The following is a 14,311-nucleotide window of genomic DNA, read 5'->3' as shown; positions in this document are numbered from 1 at the left end:
AAACGCTAGATGTCGGTTTGGCAACTGTAGGCTGTTGCTAAATTTGTAAGTGTTTTTTCCCCCTTTCCAACATGGTAAGCCTGTATAAAAGCAGTAATTAAGGGATCGTCTAGACGAAAATGTTATTATATAATGACGTAATTCAGATGTCATGAAAATGCTTAATTGTGTGTGTCAATATGTTATATTTAGATGTAAAGAAATGTTACTGATGAATCTCCGTAGGTTTTAATCTGCCTTTTACTAGGCACTTTTTCTATATTTTATATTTAGGCACTTGAAAGATATGGAAACAACCACGTTTACCAGCTCAATGCTAGTTGAGAGTTTTGCTCAGACTTTTAGAGAGGAAACAAACAAACTGGTTACTCATTTAAATGTTCTCTAATGCCACAGCAGGGCCCATAAACTGTAACTTAAAGTGAAGGCCGACATAACACGATTTACCACGTGGGATTTAGTTTTATGATTTTACATGGCTGTACAGCATGTATATTATAAACAAACAATTTCAAAAACTTAAGCAACTACTGCATTCATAAGCAGCAGAGAAAAACTGGGACTTCATTCCTGTTCTGCCCTGAAATGACTCGTCATTCAGGCCAAGTGTGATATTGTGGACTCTCATTATACACACACACACACACACACACACACACACACACACACACACACACACACTCACTCACACACACACTCACACACACACTCACACACACACATGAGAAAAGGCAGTGCATCTGTAGGGGCCACTATTTAAAGCCTGAGGTGAGAAACACTAGTCCAGCTGGAACAGCTGTGGGGTGCATCTGGCTCCAGAAGCCCCGGCTGATGTCTTGCCTGGCTGGCTTGCAGGCTGGGTGGCAGAGAAGGGAAAACGACACTCTGCAGGAGTTTGCACCTCCACCTTCAGCAATCTGAGATGGAGGCAGACCAAAAACCCAAGACATTTAGTGACACATTTCCTTCCTTCATTTCGCAAGCGCTCCTCAGAGAATGGCGCCGGACACACACCAGTGCATGAATAGTGCAGACCGGCAGGGACATGATGACAAAGCTTTGCACCTGTTCTCATGAAGAAAAAAAAAAACCCCAAAACAAGACAGAACAAAACTGTACAAATCACCGTGAACTTCCTTTCTAGATGAAACTGTGTCAAGAAGAAAAATTTGAGTGAAAATATCACAAAATACGCAGATATTTAAACTATGTCCCTTTTCAAATGGATTACATACAGGAAGATGAATGCAAGTCAAATTGCTAACTAAAATATTAAGTAAAAAATGGACAGGATACTCAATTTGACTAGAGATCAATGTAATTTATACCACATTTGTCATTATACTAGCAAAGAGAAATAAATAAATAAATATTATAATAAATATTATAATTTTATATTATATATATATATAAAAATAAATAAAAAACACATAATGGCTCTTCAAAATTGAAAAAGGGCAGGCAAACAACCTTAAAATGTTACTGTATTCACAAAGTGTACATATTTCTAAGATTTAGTTTAACACTTGAACTAACAAAGACTTGGGAGTGCAGGATATAATTGGTTCATATGCACCATTTAGGGCCACTTTAGAGTAACGTACATGCATACAGTACAATCTGCGTTTGTCCTAATTTCATATATGTCTTTGCCAGACTGGTTTACTGTGTGCATGTTAGAAATTCAGTCCAAGGTTAAGCCTAATATTAGCAGTTATATAAAGCTGTGTTCACCCTAGGAAACTAGCCTATACTGTGACTAGAAATACAAGCAACATTAAGTTTGAAAAATCAATAAAAGCATTAACAGGTTAACTTACAGGCACCAAAATGACACAATAAATGAAAAAGCACAACCATTAGAGTGAGAATGCGTGGACTTTAATTGGCAACTATTATAAAAACACATGGTAAATCATTTAGAGCTCTCGAATAGTCGGCATCATTTGACGTTTCAGATCAGCAAGTCTCGATAGGCTCACTTCTCATAGAAAGCTACTGTTACTGTGAGTTAGAACAGCGCCCTCTGCTGTTCATTAGTCAGAGGGGTGGCATAAGGTGCCAATGGTGATTGACTGCAATGCAGCACCCAGAAAAACTGCTTGTCATCACAAGAAGCGCAACATAGTTTTCTTGTAAAGGGTGCTCAGGAAGAGGCCCTCAAAATACAAGCCTCAAAACAAGCTTGCCTAGTCATGTTTCTCCCTTTGTTAATATGTTTAAAGGAGATGTAATTCACATTGCAGGACACACAAAAGTCATCATTAGATGGCATAGTTTTCATTTCAAAAACACGTGTTAGATGGTAGAGAGTAAGAATAACTTGTGACATCTCATACAAGTATGCCCTTCAGTCTTTTTAATACCTAGGAAAATTGGTATTATACATCTCTAACACATGCCAATATAAAATAACCACATGTTGCTGAGTCCTGGCTGTTTCCAGAACAAGCCTTTCAGGTTCCAAAGGCCATCAGTGATGGGACTAACACAAGCCAACTTTCAAGCATGGAAATGTTAAAAGAATCCAGTTCCCACTTTCCAACAGACCTATAACCACTCATAGCAGGTTGGGAGTTCAGGCAGAATGCCTAGTATACCAGCAGGGCACGTGCAGGACAAGGAGCACAGCCAAAGGGACTGCACAGCCTTATAGCATTAAATCAGTAACCAGTCATGGATATCAAGCCTCTTTTAAACAACTGCAAACTGCACTGAAGGTATGATTGACTGCCAAATTTCAACATAAAATGTCCCACCCCAGCAACTTAAATTTAACATATGATGAGCCATTCTGCAAGATCTCAGTCAGCGCTTGGATGTCAAAGTGAGGGTGGAGGACACTCTGAAGATCTGAGGCAGCATGTTACTCAGCTGGTAGAACATATCCTCTGAGATACTCTGTCAATACAATACAATTAGAAAAGACTGTAACTGAGTGCTTACTATGCATATTTATGTATTATATACCTGTAGTGACACTGGTTCTCTCTTTACAGGTTTATACATAACATAAAATATAGTGTTATACTTAAGAAAATAGAAATTACACATTACATTACATGATGAATTCAATAAAAAACATTAAATGGCTATAAGTAAATAAACACAGAAATAACAGACTATGAGGTAATTCGCCCAATGCCATTAGGGAGGTCATTATCTACCTTTCAATATTCATTATCTGTAACATGGATTAGCTTTTGTCCAAACTGTCCCTTGATAACACTTTAGCCAAAAATAATAATGTGGAAACGTGAATGAAAACCACAGGGGAGCGTTTAGCATCATCACATTTGCATAGTATTAATTTGCATAATGTTCACAGGCCACCACCAGGTTTCTTTTAGTACTAACAACAGCTGCATTTCAGACCGAAGTATTGAATTCACTGAGTTAATGTGTTATGCATGGAAAGCCTTTCCTGATCATTAAGTCAAGAAAGGCTAAAGCTCCGTGATTTGAATAGGACACTCCATAAATGTCTTAGGCGATACAAGACTAAAACCATAGCTACTCCACATCACGCACCCAACCCCACACACAGTATTTACCTCACACAGCTATGCAGTTGGTTGACATGGAAAAAAAAAACAAAAACAAAACAATAAAAGGGTTTTACAGGAGCTAATTTTGAAAGGTGATGGAGTGTAAACCTGGCAGTGGTGAATGTCAAAGAGGTGTTTGATGCTCGTTTTACCCCTTCAGCCTGTCAGCAAGACGGGGCATGCCACAAGCACACACACGCTCCTAGAGAATGACTGATGGCAAGAGCTTCTCTTTAATATAGCAAAGCCTTATCGGCGTGGAGGCTGGTGGGTGACAAGTACTTTTTCTGGTCAACCTAAAAGGCTGCGCTATAGAGACACACGAGGTCTGTGCTGAGTATGTTTTTAGCTTGTTGCCATTGGCAAGGGACTGGTGCCTTTACACTGATGCAGACGTTGTTAAAAAAACAAGAGAGGAGTTTGAGTGATTACTAGACTGTACCTGTGGGACGAGGAACTGGACCGTCCGTGAGATACCGCCGTCCCATGAAGCCATTTCCATCATGAAACCTGCCAATGGCCAAACAACTTCAACATTAAAGCTATCTTTAATGTTGGCAGAACAGAACAGTGAGCGGACCCAAGACTGCTTAAAAATTCACTTCAGGATAGAAATTCAATTCACTAGGCAAATTTAGTTACTTTTAGCACAAACAAAATTAGTGAATGTTCCATGCTGGTTCATCGACTGAAACTTCACTGAATTAAATTACTAAAATGGATCCTGACATCATGCATTCACATCTATAATCATAGTATCACAACATTTACAGCTTGTATTGGTGGATCTGTTGGTAAACCCAGATGAAATGAACAAGTAAGGCCGGAGGGCTCCTCTGTAATATGCTGACCCTCATTAGCAGTGCCCCAGAGGAACGACGTCAGCATTTCCACTTTCGGCTGTATGCTCACTCACCTTTCACACATTTAAAGACCAGCTCAGCTCGCTTCAGACACCAGGGAATGGTCATCTCCTAGAGGCAGAGCAAAAGGGAAAGCAGGTAGATACATAGTGAGAGAGAGAGAGAAAGAAAGAATATATGAGAGAATAAAATTTATATATATACCCAGATTCGAGGTAAGACTTATAGTGTGCTGGCTTTGTAGAGTCCTATGTTTTGGGGCTTTTTCTGTTTTAAAGCAAGACTGAGCTGAGACTGAGCTAAGATTGAGCTGAGATTGAGCTAAGATAAGGTACCCCTGGGGGAAGCAGGCTGGTGTACCCAGTAGTTCATCCCCCTGGATGAAAAACATTTTCTGAACACTCAGCATTCCTTAGCAACAGACTGTGGTCAGGTGGGCTGTGATGGATGGCTGCAGCTTCCCCCAGACTATACTGGTGACTTGGGCCAGCCTGGCCTACACACAGCCGCCTGTAAATTACACGGCAGCGTTAGCATCAAAAACATTTCAAAATGCCTTCTATAAACAGCAAGCACATAAGACACATCAATCTGATTTTATGTATTTTTGAAGTGACTAATTTTAGCAGCACAAATAAAAGGACTTCAAAATATCTCTAGCAATTGTGAATACGAGGACAACTTAATATACATTTTACTCACAAGACATACTGATAAATGATGGATCCAATAATTTATTTTTAACTCCAGCTAAAAGACTAAACACACTAAAACACCCAAGTGTAGTTCAGTAAAGTAAACTGACAGGCATGTTCTATGTTTCAGATGAGAAATCTGCAATCTGGCAGCTGCATAAAAGGAACATCTGATGTAAAATTATACCCAGCATTCTGGGGGGAAAAAACCCCCCATGACATTTCATCAGGCATGTCAGGGCATGTGAAGTTCCTTCACTCTGGGTCTACGGAGGACTGGACTCGGATGAGCTTGGTCTGCTAATTACTGAAAGCAGTTGGTCCCACTTCCTCTCTTCAAAAGCCTATCAAAGCTGCACAGTACCAGCAGAGAGATGGGAAACTTGTTTCTAACACACTAGCAGAAGAAATTAACAGAGCACCAACAGATTAAATGCATCACATCTGACAGCATAAGTCAGGATAAATGCATGGTCTGAGCGATGGTAACTGTGCAGTCACAAGGAGTGACAGTTCTGAGTCAGGTTGAATGGTGCTTTAGTTTTGAAGGAGAAAGTGGACCAGATAACAATCAATGTGGCCTGTTCAAAGAGACGATCACCATGATGACAGTGAGTGCGCAAAGTATTGTGAAGTTAAACATAAGATCAACAACAACCATCTGCAAAATATTGCTACTTGATAATGATGTCTTTTGATATAGACGATTATTTAATTCAGCAGTATCTTTAAAAATGACAACCACACAATTATAAATGAAAAGAAGGTCTAGCCACTACAAAAATAATCAGCCTTAATTTCACTGACTCCTATCGAGAGCTCATTCTAAACTCTAAAACTGCTACATTGCAAAGCCATCAACCAACACCACCCTGATTGTGTTATTTGGGGCAACACTGATGTGACAGAGCCCAGAATGTCTCTCTCCCTCACACACACACGGCTCCGAGCTGGATTCAGTCTGACAGCTTTCACGGGCGGTGCGGGGTAGCGAGCGTGGGCACGGCCAGCGAGGGCGTCCCTCACCTCAGCCATGTCGTGCACAAGCAGCAGCGGGATGGTGATGGTAGTGATGTCATGCGTGCAGCACACTTTCAGGATGTTGCGCAAACCCATGATGGCCGGGTCTCGGGCTGTGAGGTTCCCTGAGCGCACGTTATCGTCCACGCACAGATGGAACACGATGTGCACCTCTGACAGATTTGAATGCCGAGTGATGTAGAATTCACCTACAAAGGAGAGTCAAGCATGTCTGATGATGAGTATCAGTGACCCTAAGGCCAGTCACACAAGGCTTGCGCGAGAGGGGGATGAGCCCTTAGAGACATTAAGCTTTACCAGGAAGAATATTGGAAGAGTTTCGCTCAATGTTCTTGTTTTTATCCTCGGTTGTTCCATTTTTTGGCATTTCTATGGAATAAAGTCACAAAATAAAGCAGTTTTATTTAGGATATGTGAAGTAAGTATAAATTATATATAGAAATTATAAATTAGATTATATCTATAACCAGTAACAATGCTGAGAATCCGAAGCTTTAATTTGATTACAGTGGGCAACCTGAATTGCCTTATGTACAGATTTATAAAACAAATTATGAGATCCTTTATGCAGCACTCAATTAGCAGAATAAACAGATCGAATCACAATTTTACAGATAAAACAGAATAAATTATTCTCATCCAAGTCAGTGACTACCAGGGCATTCATTCCACATTCTGGCAAAATATTTAGACAGCCAGAAAAGAGCTGGATCCCATTTCATTGTTGCTGGCACCAGTGTAAGGAAACGCAACACTTCCCTGCGGAGCCCCTGAAGTTGGATATGCCGTGGTGCAATGCAGGGTTGGGAGTTTTGGATGGGGGGATCCACCGCCCACACACACACACACACACACACACACACACACACACACACACACACACACAGTTGCTGTGTCACTCACCCGGCTGTTCTTTCTGCTTGCTGCTGCGCTGAGCCCGGGCGTATAGCACCACCTGCTGGACCACCTCCAGCTGCTCAGAGAGTCGGGGGAAATGGAAGTCTGTGCACTCTTTTGAGACCGTGGCAAAATCTGGAATGACATTACAATTTATTGTCTAGTTTATATGTCTAGTTAAAAGTAAAGATGCTAATTTTTCTGCATTCCTATATTTACATATACACTTGCCTATTTTGCATTTACTATTTATATCTAAATAATGTCCAATTAATTTACATTAAATCATGCATTACGGTTGGAACCACCAAAATTCTAAACTGTATTTCCAGCAATTATTCACATGATTTTACAGCTATTGTTGATGCACATGTAAGGAATTTCTGTAATGCAAAGTTGCCGTGGACACTGCTGTGTGCTAGGTGGGTATGGTGAGGACTCATGCCTCTCTTGATGCCGCTGTAGGAGTTGACCCTGTTGTCGACGAGCAGGGCGAGGCCACAAAGAGAAGACGAGTACAGCGAAAGTGCAGTTTGCAGGCGCCGGAGCTTGGCACCACTGCTGCCGTGGTGACGGTGCTTGCAGAAGTCCAGCACATTGGCGCGTACCAGCCGCAGATTGTGCATAGTCTTCAGCTGAGCCCCTGAATGGCCGGGACGACGGTAAAATTACATGTTACTCAACGAATGCCAAGGTAGCTGCAAAGACCTGTCAGTGTCATGAGAGAAGTGCAGGTGAAACTGCAGCCATAGTAGCTGTCATTCATTTAGCAAAGTCAGAATATTTCTGTGGAGTTTTCAAGGAACATTGCTCTTGACTGCAAAATCAGTCAAGCATCATTCAAGATTCACTTCTTTTATTTTTACTGAGAATTATGCACATATACTGGTGTCATTGATATCCACAAGACAGCTAGAACAATTAAAATGGTTATTCGAATGTTATATCCTACTTTCACTAGGATATTAGCACAAATGTAACATTACCTATCAAACTTTAGAGATAGCAAATTCATATTTAAAGTGCTACAAAACTTTATATTTATTAACTATAAATTCAAGGCCAACAACTGCACAGAAACTAACAGAGAGAAGCTCAATGCATAACACACTTCTTAAATTGAACATTCTATGAAACCTCACTTCACGATTTTAACAGACGAGCACAAAAATACCGCACATCACACAATGTTATAATGGATTAGATAATTCCAGCATTAGCAAGCATCAGGGACATTCCCAAGCACACCCATTGGAAGTGAATTTAATTTACTGCAATGGCATGTATAAAGCATTTGCTAGAGAGAGTGTATTTTTATGTACTCTCCGTGAGTGTAAAAAGGAGGTGCCCTATTTTTCCATGGAGGCAGCATACCTAAGTGAATGGTGAAGCTCTCCTCCAGCTGCTGCTGCTCCTCGAAGAGCCCAGCCCCCAACTCCCCGCCCTCCGCCAACTGCCCAGGCTGCACCTTAATCTCCTCGCTGCAACACAAGGTGCACTGCTTTAATCTAAGGCCTCCACGGCAATGCAAGTTAGAGCACTGCTCTCTAATCTCCCCACTGCTACAAAAAAAATCTGAACACTGCACCTTAATGTCTTCATCACGACACAAAATCAAGAGAGTGCATCTTAACCATCTCAGTGCCATCATAAATGGGGCACTGCATCTTAATAGTCAGTGCAACACAATGAACACACTATAGCTTAATCTCCTGCAGACCAAAGTAGTGCCTTTTTCCATCTCCTTTATACAACAAACCAGAGCACGGCACCTTAATTTCACATCACTGTGTACCATGTTCCTTCAACACTGCCACAAAACAAAGTTGTATGATCTGCGCTATTAAAATTAAATCAAAGTCAAACTGTCCAATGGTCCTGGAGGAACCTCTGCACGATTGAGTTTTTTTGTTACATTTTTGTTACAATATTCACTGAACTGCAGCTTCAGATATAAATGCTGCCAACTGGTCAATCAACATGACAACAGCAATCAACAGCTGCAGTACATGCAACCATCCATAAACAGCTTCCTATACATAAACTTGTTTAGTTCTTAGATCCTCATTATCAAAAGGTGCTGACTTTAAAACATTTAAAATATCAAAACAATTTTAGGACAGATTCAAAAAATGAGACACCTTCTTACAAGAGGGTGTCTGCCCCACATTTGCCTCCTTGTGGCTGGCTGCTTGCTGAGTAGGCACCATCCCCCGTGTCAATAATCTCAGCACCGTAAGGCCTGACTCAGCCGCACGTTATCTTCATTCAGACAGCCTTGTCCACGGGGTGCTGGTACTGGCAGCGCGCTCAGCTCAGAAGCATGACGGGGCAGCCCAGTTCCACATTGACAGCTAGGCGGAGCCCTGAACTGCCTTACAATACACTGAGGCGAGTACAGGCCCACTTGGCGTGAACTCAAACAGCTTCCATGCACTATTAGAAATATTAGCATTTAGCATTTTAAAAACCCTTCCTCACCTGCCCTTTACTTCTTTCAGTTGTAATAATCCAAACTGGCAGTGGTGAATCATGATAATTTGTAAAACAGCTCCTACTATTTAGGAATAATGAATTTCATACTGGCCTTGCTTCAACCCTCCATTTTACCATGGTCACATATTTTATTACAGTAAGTCTCTGAGGTCAGATATAGTTCTTAAGTTTTTAATGCACTACTGACAGGAAAATTAAGCTCATGCATTTGTCTTGTTGAAAGGTGGAAAGATAAATATTTATTTGCCATTAGACAGGAACTGGGCCCAGGTAGTCCGGATCAGGCCTTTGCATTTCTGAATCAGCTCTTAGCTTCCAGTACTGGCCTATGGATTCCAAATGCAGGTGCAAACACAGTACGAATGCAAGACTATACTGCAAACACGTACCTGATGGTGCTGTTGTTAGGGTTGTGGAGGTCCTGGTGCAGTTTGATCACCCACTCTTGGTACTCCTGTTTCTGAATACCTGTAACCTGCTTCAGCTCATTGGCCCACTTGTTCTCCAGATCCTAAAGACCAGGCCCAACAGTTAGTACCAAGAACATAGCCAGAGCAAAACCACCACCATTGCTAATAATTACTGTAAGCCTACAGGGGTCAGTTGGTGTTGTGTAAATGCCTCAAAAGAAATTTAAGTAATCATGACAATGTATGAAAAATACATTACTATTACTACACTACATCCAATCATTAATTTGTATTGTTTGTCTTCATTAAAATGTTGGCAATGTGAGAATGTTTAAGTTGTTTGTTTGTTTGTTTACATATTCTATACTGTTGTAGTTTGGTAAGCAATTACAATTGGCACTACTATACCTTCAACACAGAAAAGGAGAGTTGTACATAAAGGATCGCTTAGCAACACTAGAGCATGACATGCACTGGGTATAATTAAAACCAGTAGAACTCTACATCAGGTCATTTTACTGTAGGAAGAACCCTATACTGTACTGTATGAGACAGGCTGAAAACTGTTGAGTCTCACGCCTCTGCCATGGTCTTACCTGCTGAGCGTCAAAATGCTGTGAGGCCACTGTATTCACATCCTGGTCACTCATTGTCTTTCCCAGCTCCTGCATAACTTTATCCATTTCTGCAGCCTGCCTGTAGGCGGGTAGATAGATAAATATCAAAAACCCCTTGTAAAACCATTTCCATGCTAAGTCCAACATCTGATAAAAGCATGACTCTCTTAAAGATAAACAAGACTGTACATGTTCTGATGCACAGAAAAGAGAAAATTAGTACTTTAATGCCTAAAGTATTTACATTTAAATTAGATTTTCACCATCTGGCAGACACTCTTATCCAGAGTGACTTATACATATGTTTATCAGTATGACAGTATGTGTGCTCTGTGGGAATCAATCCCATAACCTTGGTGTTATTAGCATATCATACTACAGCACAAACATGATTTAGTGATAAGATGATGTACTGTTAACCAGCAGCAGTTACAAGCCTGAGCAGCAGCCCATGGCCCACCAACCTCTCTTGGAGCTTCTTGATCTCCATGTCCCTCTCGCCGATGAGCTCGGACACGCTGACGTAGTAGCTGTGCTCCAGGTTGAGTAACGTATCTGAGGCTGGGGAGTGGATGAGCTCGTGGTAGACATCTGCAAAGTCCTCATCCCAGCTTGGCTCCTCAGGGCGGGCATGCTCCAGGGTTGTCTGAGGGCAGACCGCGCACACACAGCCATTCAGAGGCGAATGCCCACAAAGATGGGCAGGCTTCCGCCACAACGGTCCGTGATATGATGAGCTTTTATTTTGTTTTGCACATGTTCTACTAAAGATACAAGTGTCACACAATTACTTTCTGATGATCTGCACCAACATAGCCATATGCTATTAATATAGCATTGCCACTTACTTGATATTTCGAACTACAATATCTAATATGTATATACTAACATTCATGGGAACATATTAGTAATACTTAGTAGTGCTTTTGAGACTGAGTATTCAGAAACCTATTTGGAAACAGCCATGAGTACTGGAAGATTGGTATCTGTGCCAACTCTTAAGGTCTAATCCAGCTTTGCATACATGGCACACGAAGGAGAACATTTACAGGGTCAACCAGTTAACCAGTACAAGGCTGCGTGAGCAGCTGTAAATAAGAAGGTAAACAAGCACGTGGAGATGGCCCATGTGTATTTGTGTACAGCCACAGTAAAATATTAAATGTGTTCCTGCAGGCTCGCAGAGCCCTGAACCTACAGGACTTTACGGGAAACAGAGAGGAGTAGGTTTTCATTTTATAAACAAGACAGAGCAAGTGGCAGCAGAATTTAAACTCTTGACACTCTGCAGTTCAAATTTGGATGATCTGCTTGACCTTCTTAAAAGTGGTTATAGGATATTCTGTTTCAAAGGAATTTCATGCATGGGTGGAGGCAACATTGATTCAAAATGGACAGATGCATCTCCCATACAATATATGTCAAAAAGCTCACATTACGCTTTATAACCTCAGTTTGGTAGCTTAAGTGTTCAAGTGCCACAGTAAAGTACTATAACTGATACAGAGGCATGACTATATTTATCACCTGGCATGTTTTGCACATCAAGAATGTGCAAAACACCAATGTCTCTACTATGGGCTTGCTAAAAAATGACATTGCAATGCTTTTAATTTTGTACTGATATGGATATGGATACTCTAATGTTTTTAGTACATTTATTTCATGTACTCTTCAATAACAGCTGCACTTTGTGTGCTCTATTTTAAATTTTCTTTGGATGGCATGACATTTCTTTCTTTCACACCTATGTGCTAAAAATAAGGCCACTTACATAAACACATTTTACATTCATACAAGATCTCATTTCAAACTTTTAAAAATATATTTTCTTATGTATCATGTTTTATTGCCACTCCTATGTTGTAATACATGTTATAAAACAGTTCAAGCGAATACCCAACCTATACACCAAGAGCACATGTCTGATCTTCTGAGGGGCTCAAAGCCTATATAACCTGCCAGAATAACACATGAACAAATTGAAAATAACTGATGAGCAAGTTTGGGAAAGCAAGCAGTAGAACAGTGGTTTGACCTTCCAGGGTGGAACCCTGCTGTACATGGTAGCCAAGTCATGACTGGCACACAATGAAAACAATGAGAATAAGAGTTCCTTACTTAGCAACAGAAAAGTAAAATCAGCCTCAATCAAGATGTTCTACAACTAACATTTGCGAGCAAAACATCAGGACCAGTGGCTTTGTCTTTACAGAGAGAAATACTATACACTCAAATCTTTGTTATTTCTACCTAGCTCTAATACAACAAAGCAAAAAACAAACAAAAACAAAAAACATTTAGTATGTTTTTATTCAAATAGCATTACTGAAATTGAAGGCTACACGAACATTAATTAGGCAACACATACCACAATGCACTAAGCATGCAGTGCACTTACCTCAGTATACGCTTTGGCCCACGAATTTGTCAGTTTGTTAATGTCCACTTCTCCACTTGTCAGCCGTTGTAGTGCTGCTTCTGCATCCCGGTTGTAATCTTCTAACGTTTCACTCTCAATGAAAGCCAGAAGTCTATTCTTCAAGTCTGAAATAAAACCAGTATATAACGGTGAATTTGTAAAGAATGGAAAGAGTAAATGTTATTAGTCTAGTACCTTTTTAAAATCCTAATCACAATGACAGCAAAACAATAGATTTGACTGTGCAACAAAGAACCTCAATAAACATTTTGGTCAAGTGAGAGCTTGGTACCAGCAGATACTGTTAATATGTTATAATTCTGACTTGTGAATAAACAAAGCAATCAAGCATTCTTACCATGTTCTACAAAGCAAGGGATTTTATGAAGCAACATGAGTCTCCCATGAAGATCACTGACGTTTTCTTTAACGGGAAACTCAAGGGGAACTTTGAGGACACAATGATTTCTCCCTGCCTTGAACTCAAACACAAATTCTTTTTCGGTTGTGTTTGTTTTACCTTTGATTTTCCTCATTCTCTCCTGTAAGAAGTCAACAAAGAAAAAGAAAGTGCAGTATAATGCTGCAAATTAGACGCTAGTATATAATAATTTCTGAATTTTTGACACAGACAGGCACACTCACACACTCGTTGACAGCTAAAGTCATACTTTATTTCCTTTATAACTAACTTAGCTAACGAGCTATGACAGAGGTAGCTAAGCTATCTAGCCTTTCTGTATAAAAAAAGCCACAACAAAATGCCAAGAAAACACTGGCAACAATTACCGTTTGATTGTATGTGAGAGTCAAACAAACGGTGAGCGATATCCACTTAATATTACCCCAGCTCGATAGCCAGCTAGTTAACAACCATCTGCATCAAATTTAGGCAAATACAATTGGGCCAGATAGCTAGCTAGCTAGCTAGCACAGCACAGCTAGCTAGCTAACTTGCATTCTGACGTCCATATAAAAAAACAAAAAACATGCGTATCGTTGAAAAGACAAGAGTATATTTTCCAAGCAGAAAATATTATTAACAATAATAACGCAGCTGTTCATACCTTTTAATTGCAAGTTCCTTGTGACTAACACGCCGTTGGTTGATTCATTCGTTTCAAACAGCTGACCAGTTAGTTGCATATTTCTAATTGCAGTTTCGACACAAAATTCATCAATATGTATTTATCAATAATATTAATATTTATCAGTATTTATCACTATTTTATCATAAATCTTACTTAGAACTGTTTATATTGTATAAGTAGTATATACTTGTACTTCTGTTGTTAATTTTCGGGTTAAAAGCAGATAGTATT

The 14,311-nt window shown here is 40.2% G+C and overlaps 1 protein-coding gene across 4 annotated transcripts; it reads right to left on the bottom strand.

The window, feature by feature from the left end:
- Nucleotides 1-442: 442 nt before the first annotated feature.
- On the bottom strand, nt 443-14,153 carry ferry3 (FERRY endosomal RAB5 effector complex subunit 3). 4 transcript variants are annotated; one of them, XM_035532327.2, is made up of 14 exons: nt 14,057-14,153; nt 13,348-13,531; nt 12,969-13,114; nt 11,032-11,213; nt 10,547-10,646; nt 9,930-10,051; nt 8,419-8,525; nt 7,490-7,687; nt 7,051-7,179; nt 6,445-6,516; nt 6,133-6,335; nt 4,465-4,522; nt 3,991-4,058; nt 443-917 (listed from the first exon to the last, which is right to left on the bottom strand). In XM_035532327.2, exons 2-14 carry the CDS (start codon nt 13,523-13,525, stop codon nt 753-755), a joined length of 1,728 nt encoding a protein of 575 aa, XP_035388220.1. In that variant the 5' UTR covers nt 13,526-13,531; nt 14,057-14,153; the 3' UTR covers nt 443-752. The 4 variants fall into 4 exon arrangements, with proteins under 4 accessions (XP_035388220.1, XP_035388221.1, XP_026878063.2 ...); XM_035532328.2 differs by lacking the exon at nt 14,057-14,153 and adding an exon at nt 13,779-13,947; XM_027022262.3 differs by lacking the exon at nt 443-917 and adding an exon at nt 1,860-2,901.
- Nucleotides 14,154-14,311: the final 158 nt, after the last annotated feature.

Source organism: Electrophorus electricus, chromosome 16, assembly GCF_041902795.1.
Source record: "Electrophorus electricus isolate QZ-2024a chromosome 16, ASM4190279v1, whole genome shotgun sequence".
NCBI classification, from domain to species: Eukaryota; Metazoa; Chordata; class Actinopteri; order Gymnotiformes; family Gymnotidae; genus Electrophorus; species Electrophorus electricus.
This window is presented reverse-complemented; position numbering and strand designations above follow the sequence as displayed.

What these genes read in the sequence shown, in the direction of transcription:
- ferry3 (XM_035532327.2), bottom strand. Translation starts at nt 13,525, where the DNA reads ATGAGGAAAATCAAAGGTAAAACAAACACAACCGAAAAAGAATTTGTG. An exon ending in ATCAAGAAGCTCCAAGAGAG is followed by an intron (nt 10,647 to 11,031) that starts GTTGGTGGGCCA and finishes ACCCGCCTACAG; the next exon opens with GCAGGCTGCAGAAATGGATA. An exon ending in CTCTTCCAATATTCTTCCTG is followed by an intron (nt 6,336 to 6,444) that starts GTAAAGCTTAAT and finishes TCTCCTTTGTAG; the next exon opens with GTGAATTCTACATCACTCGG.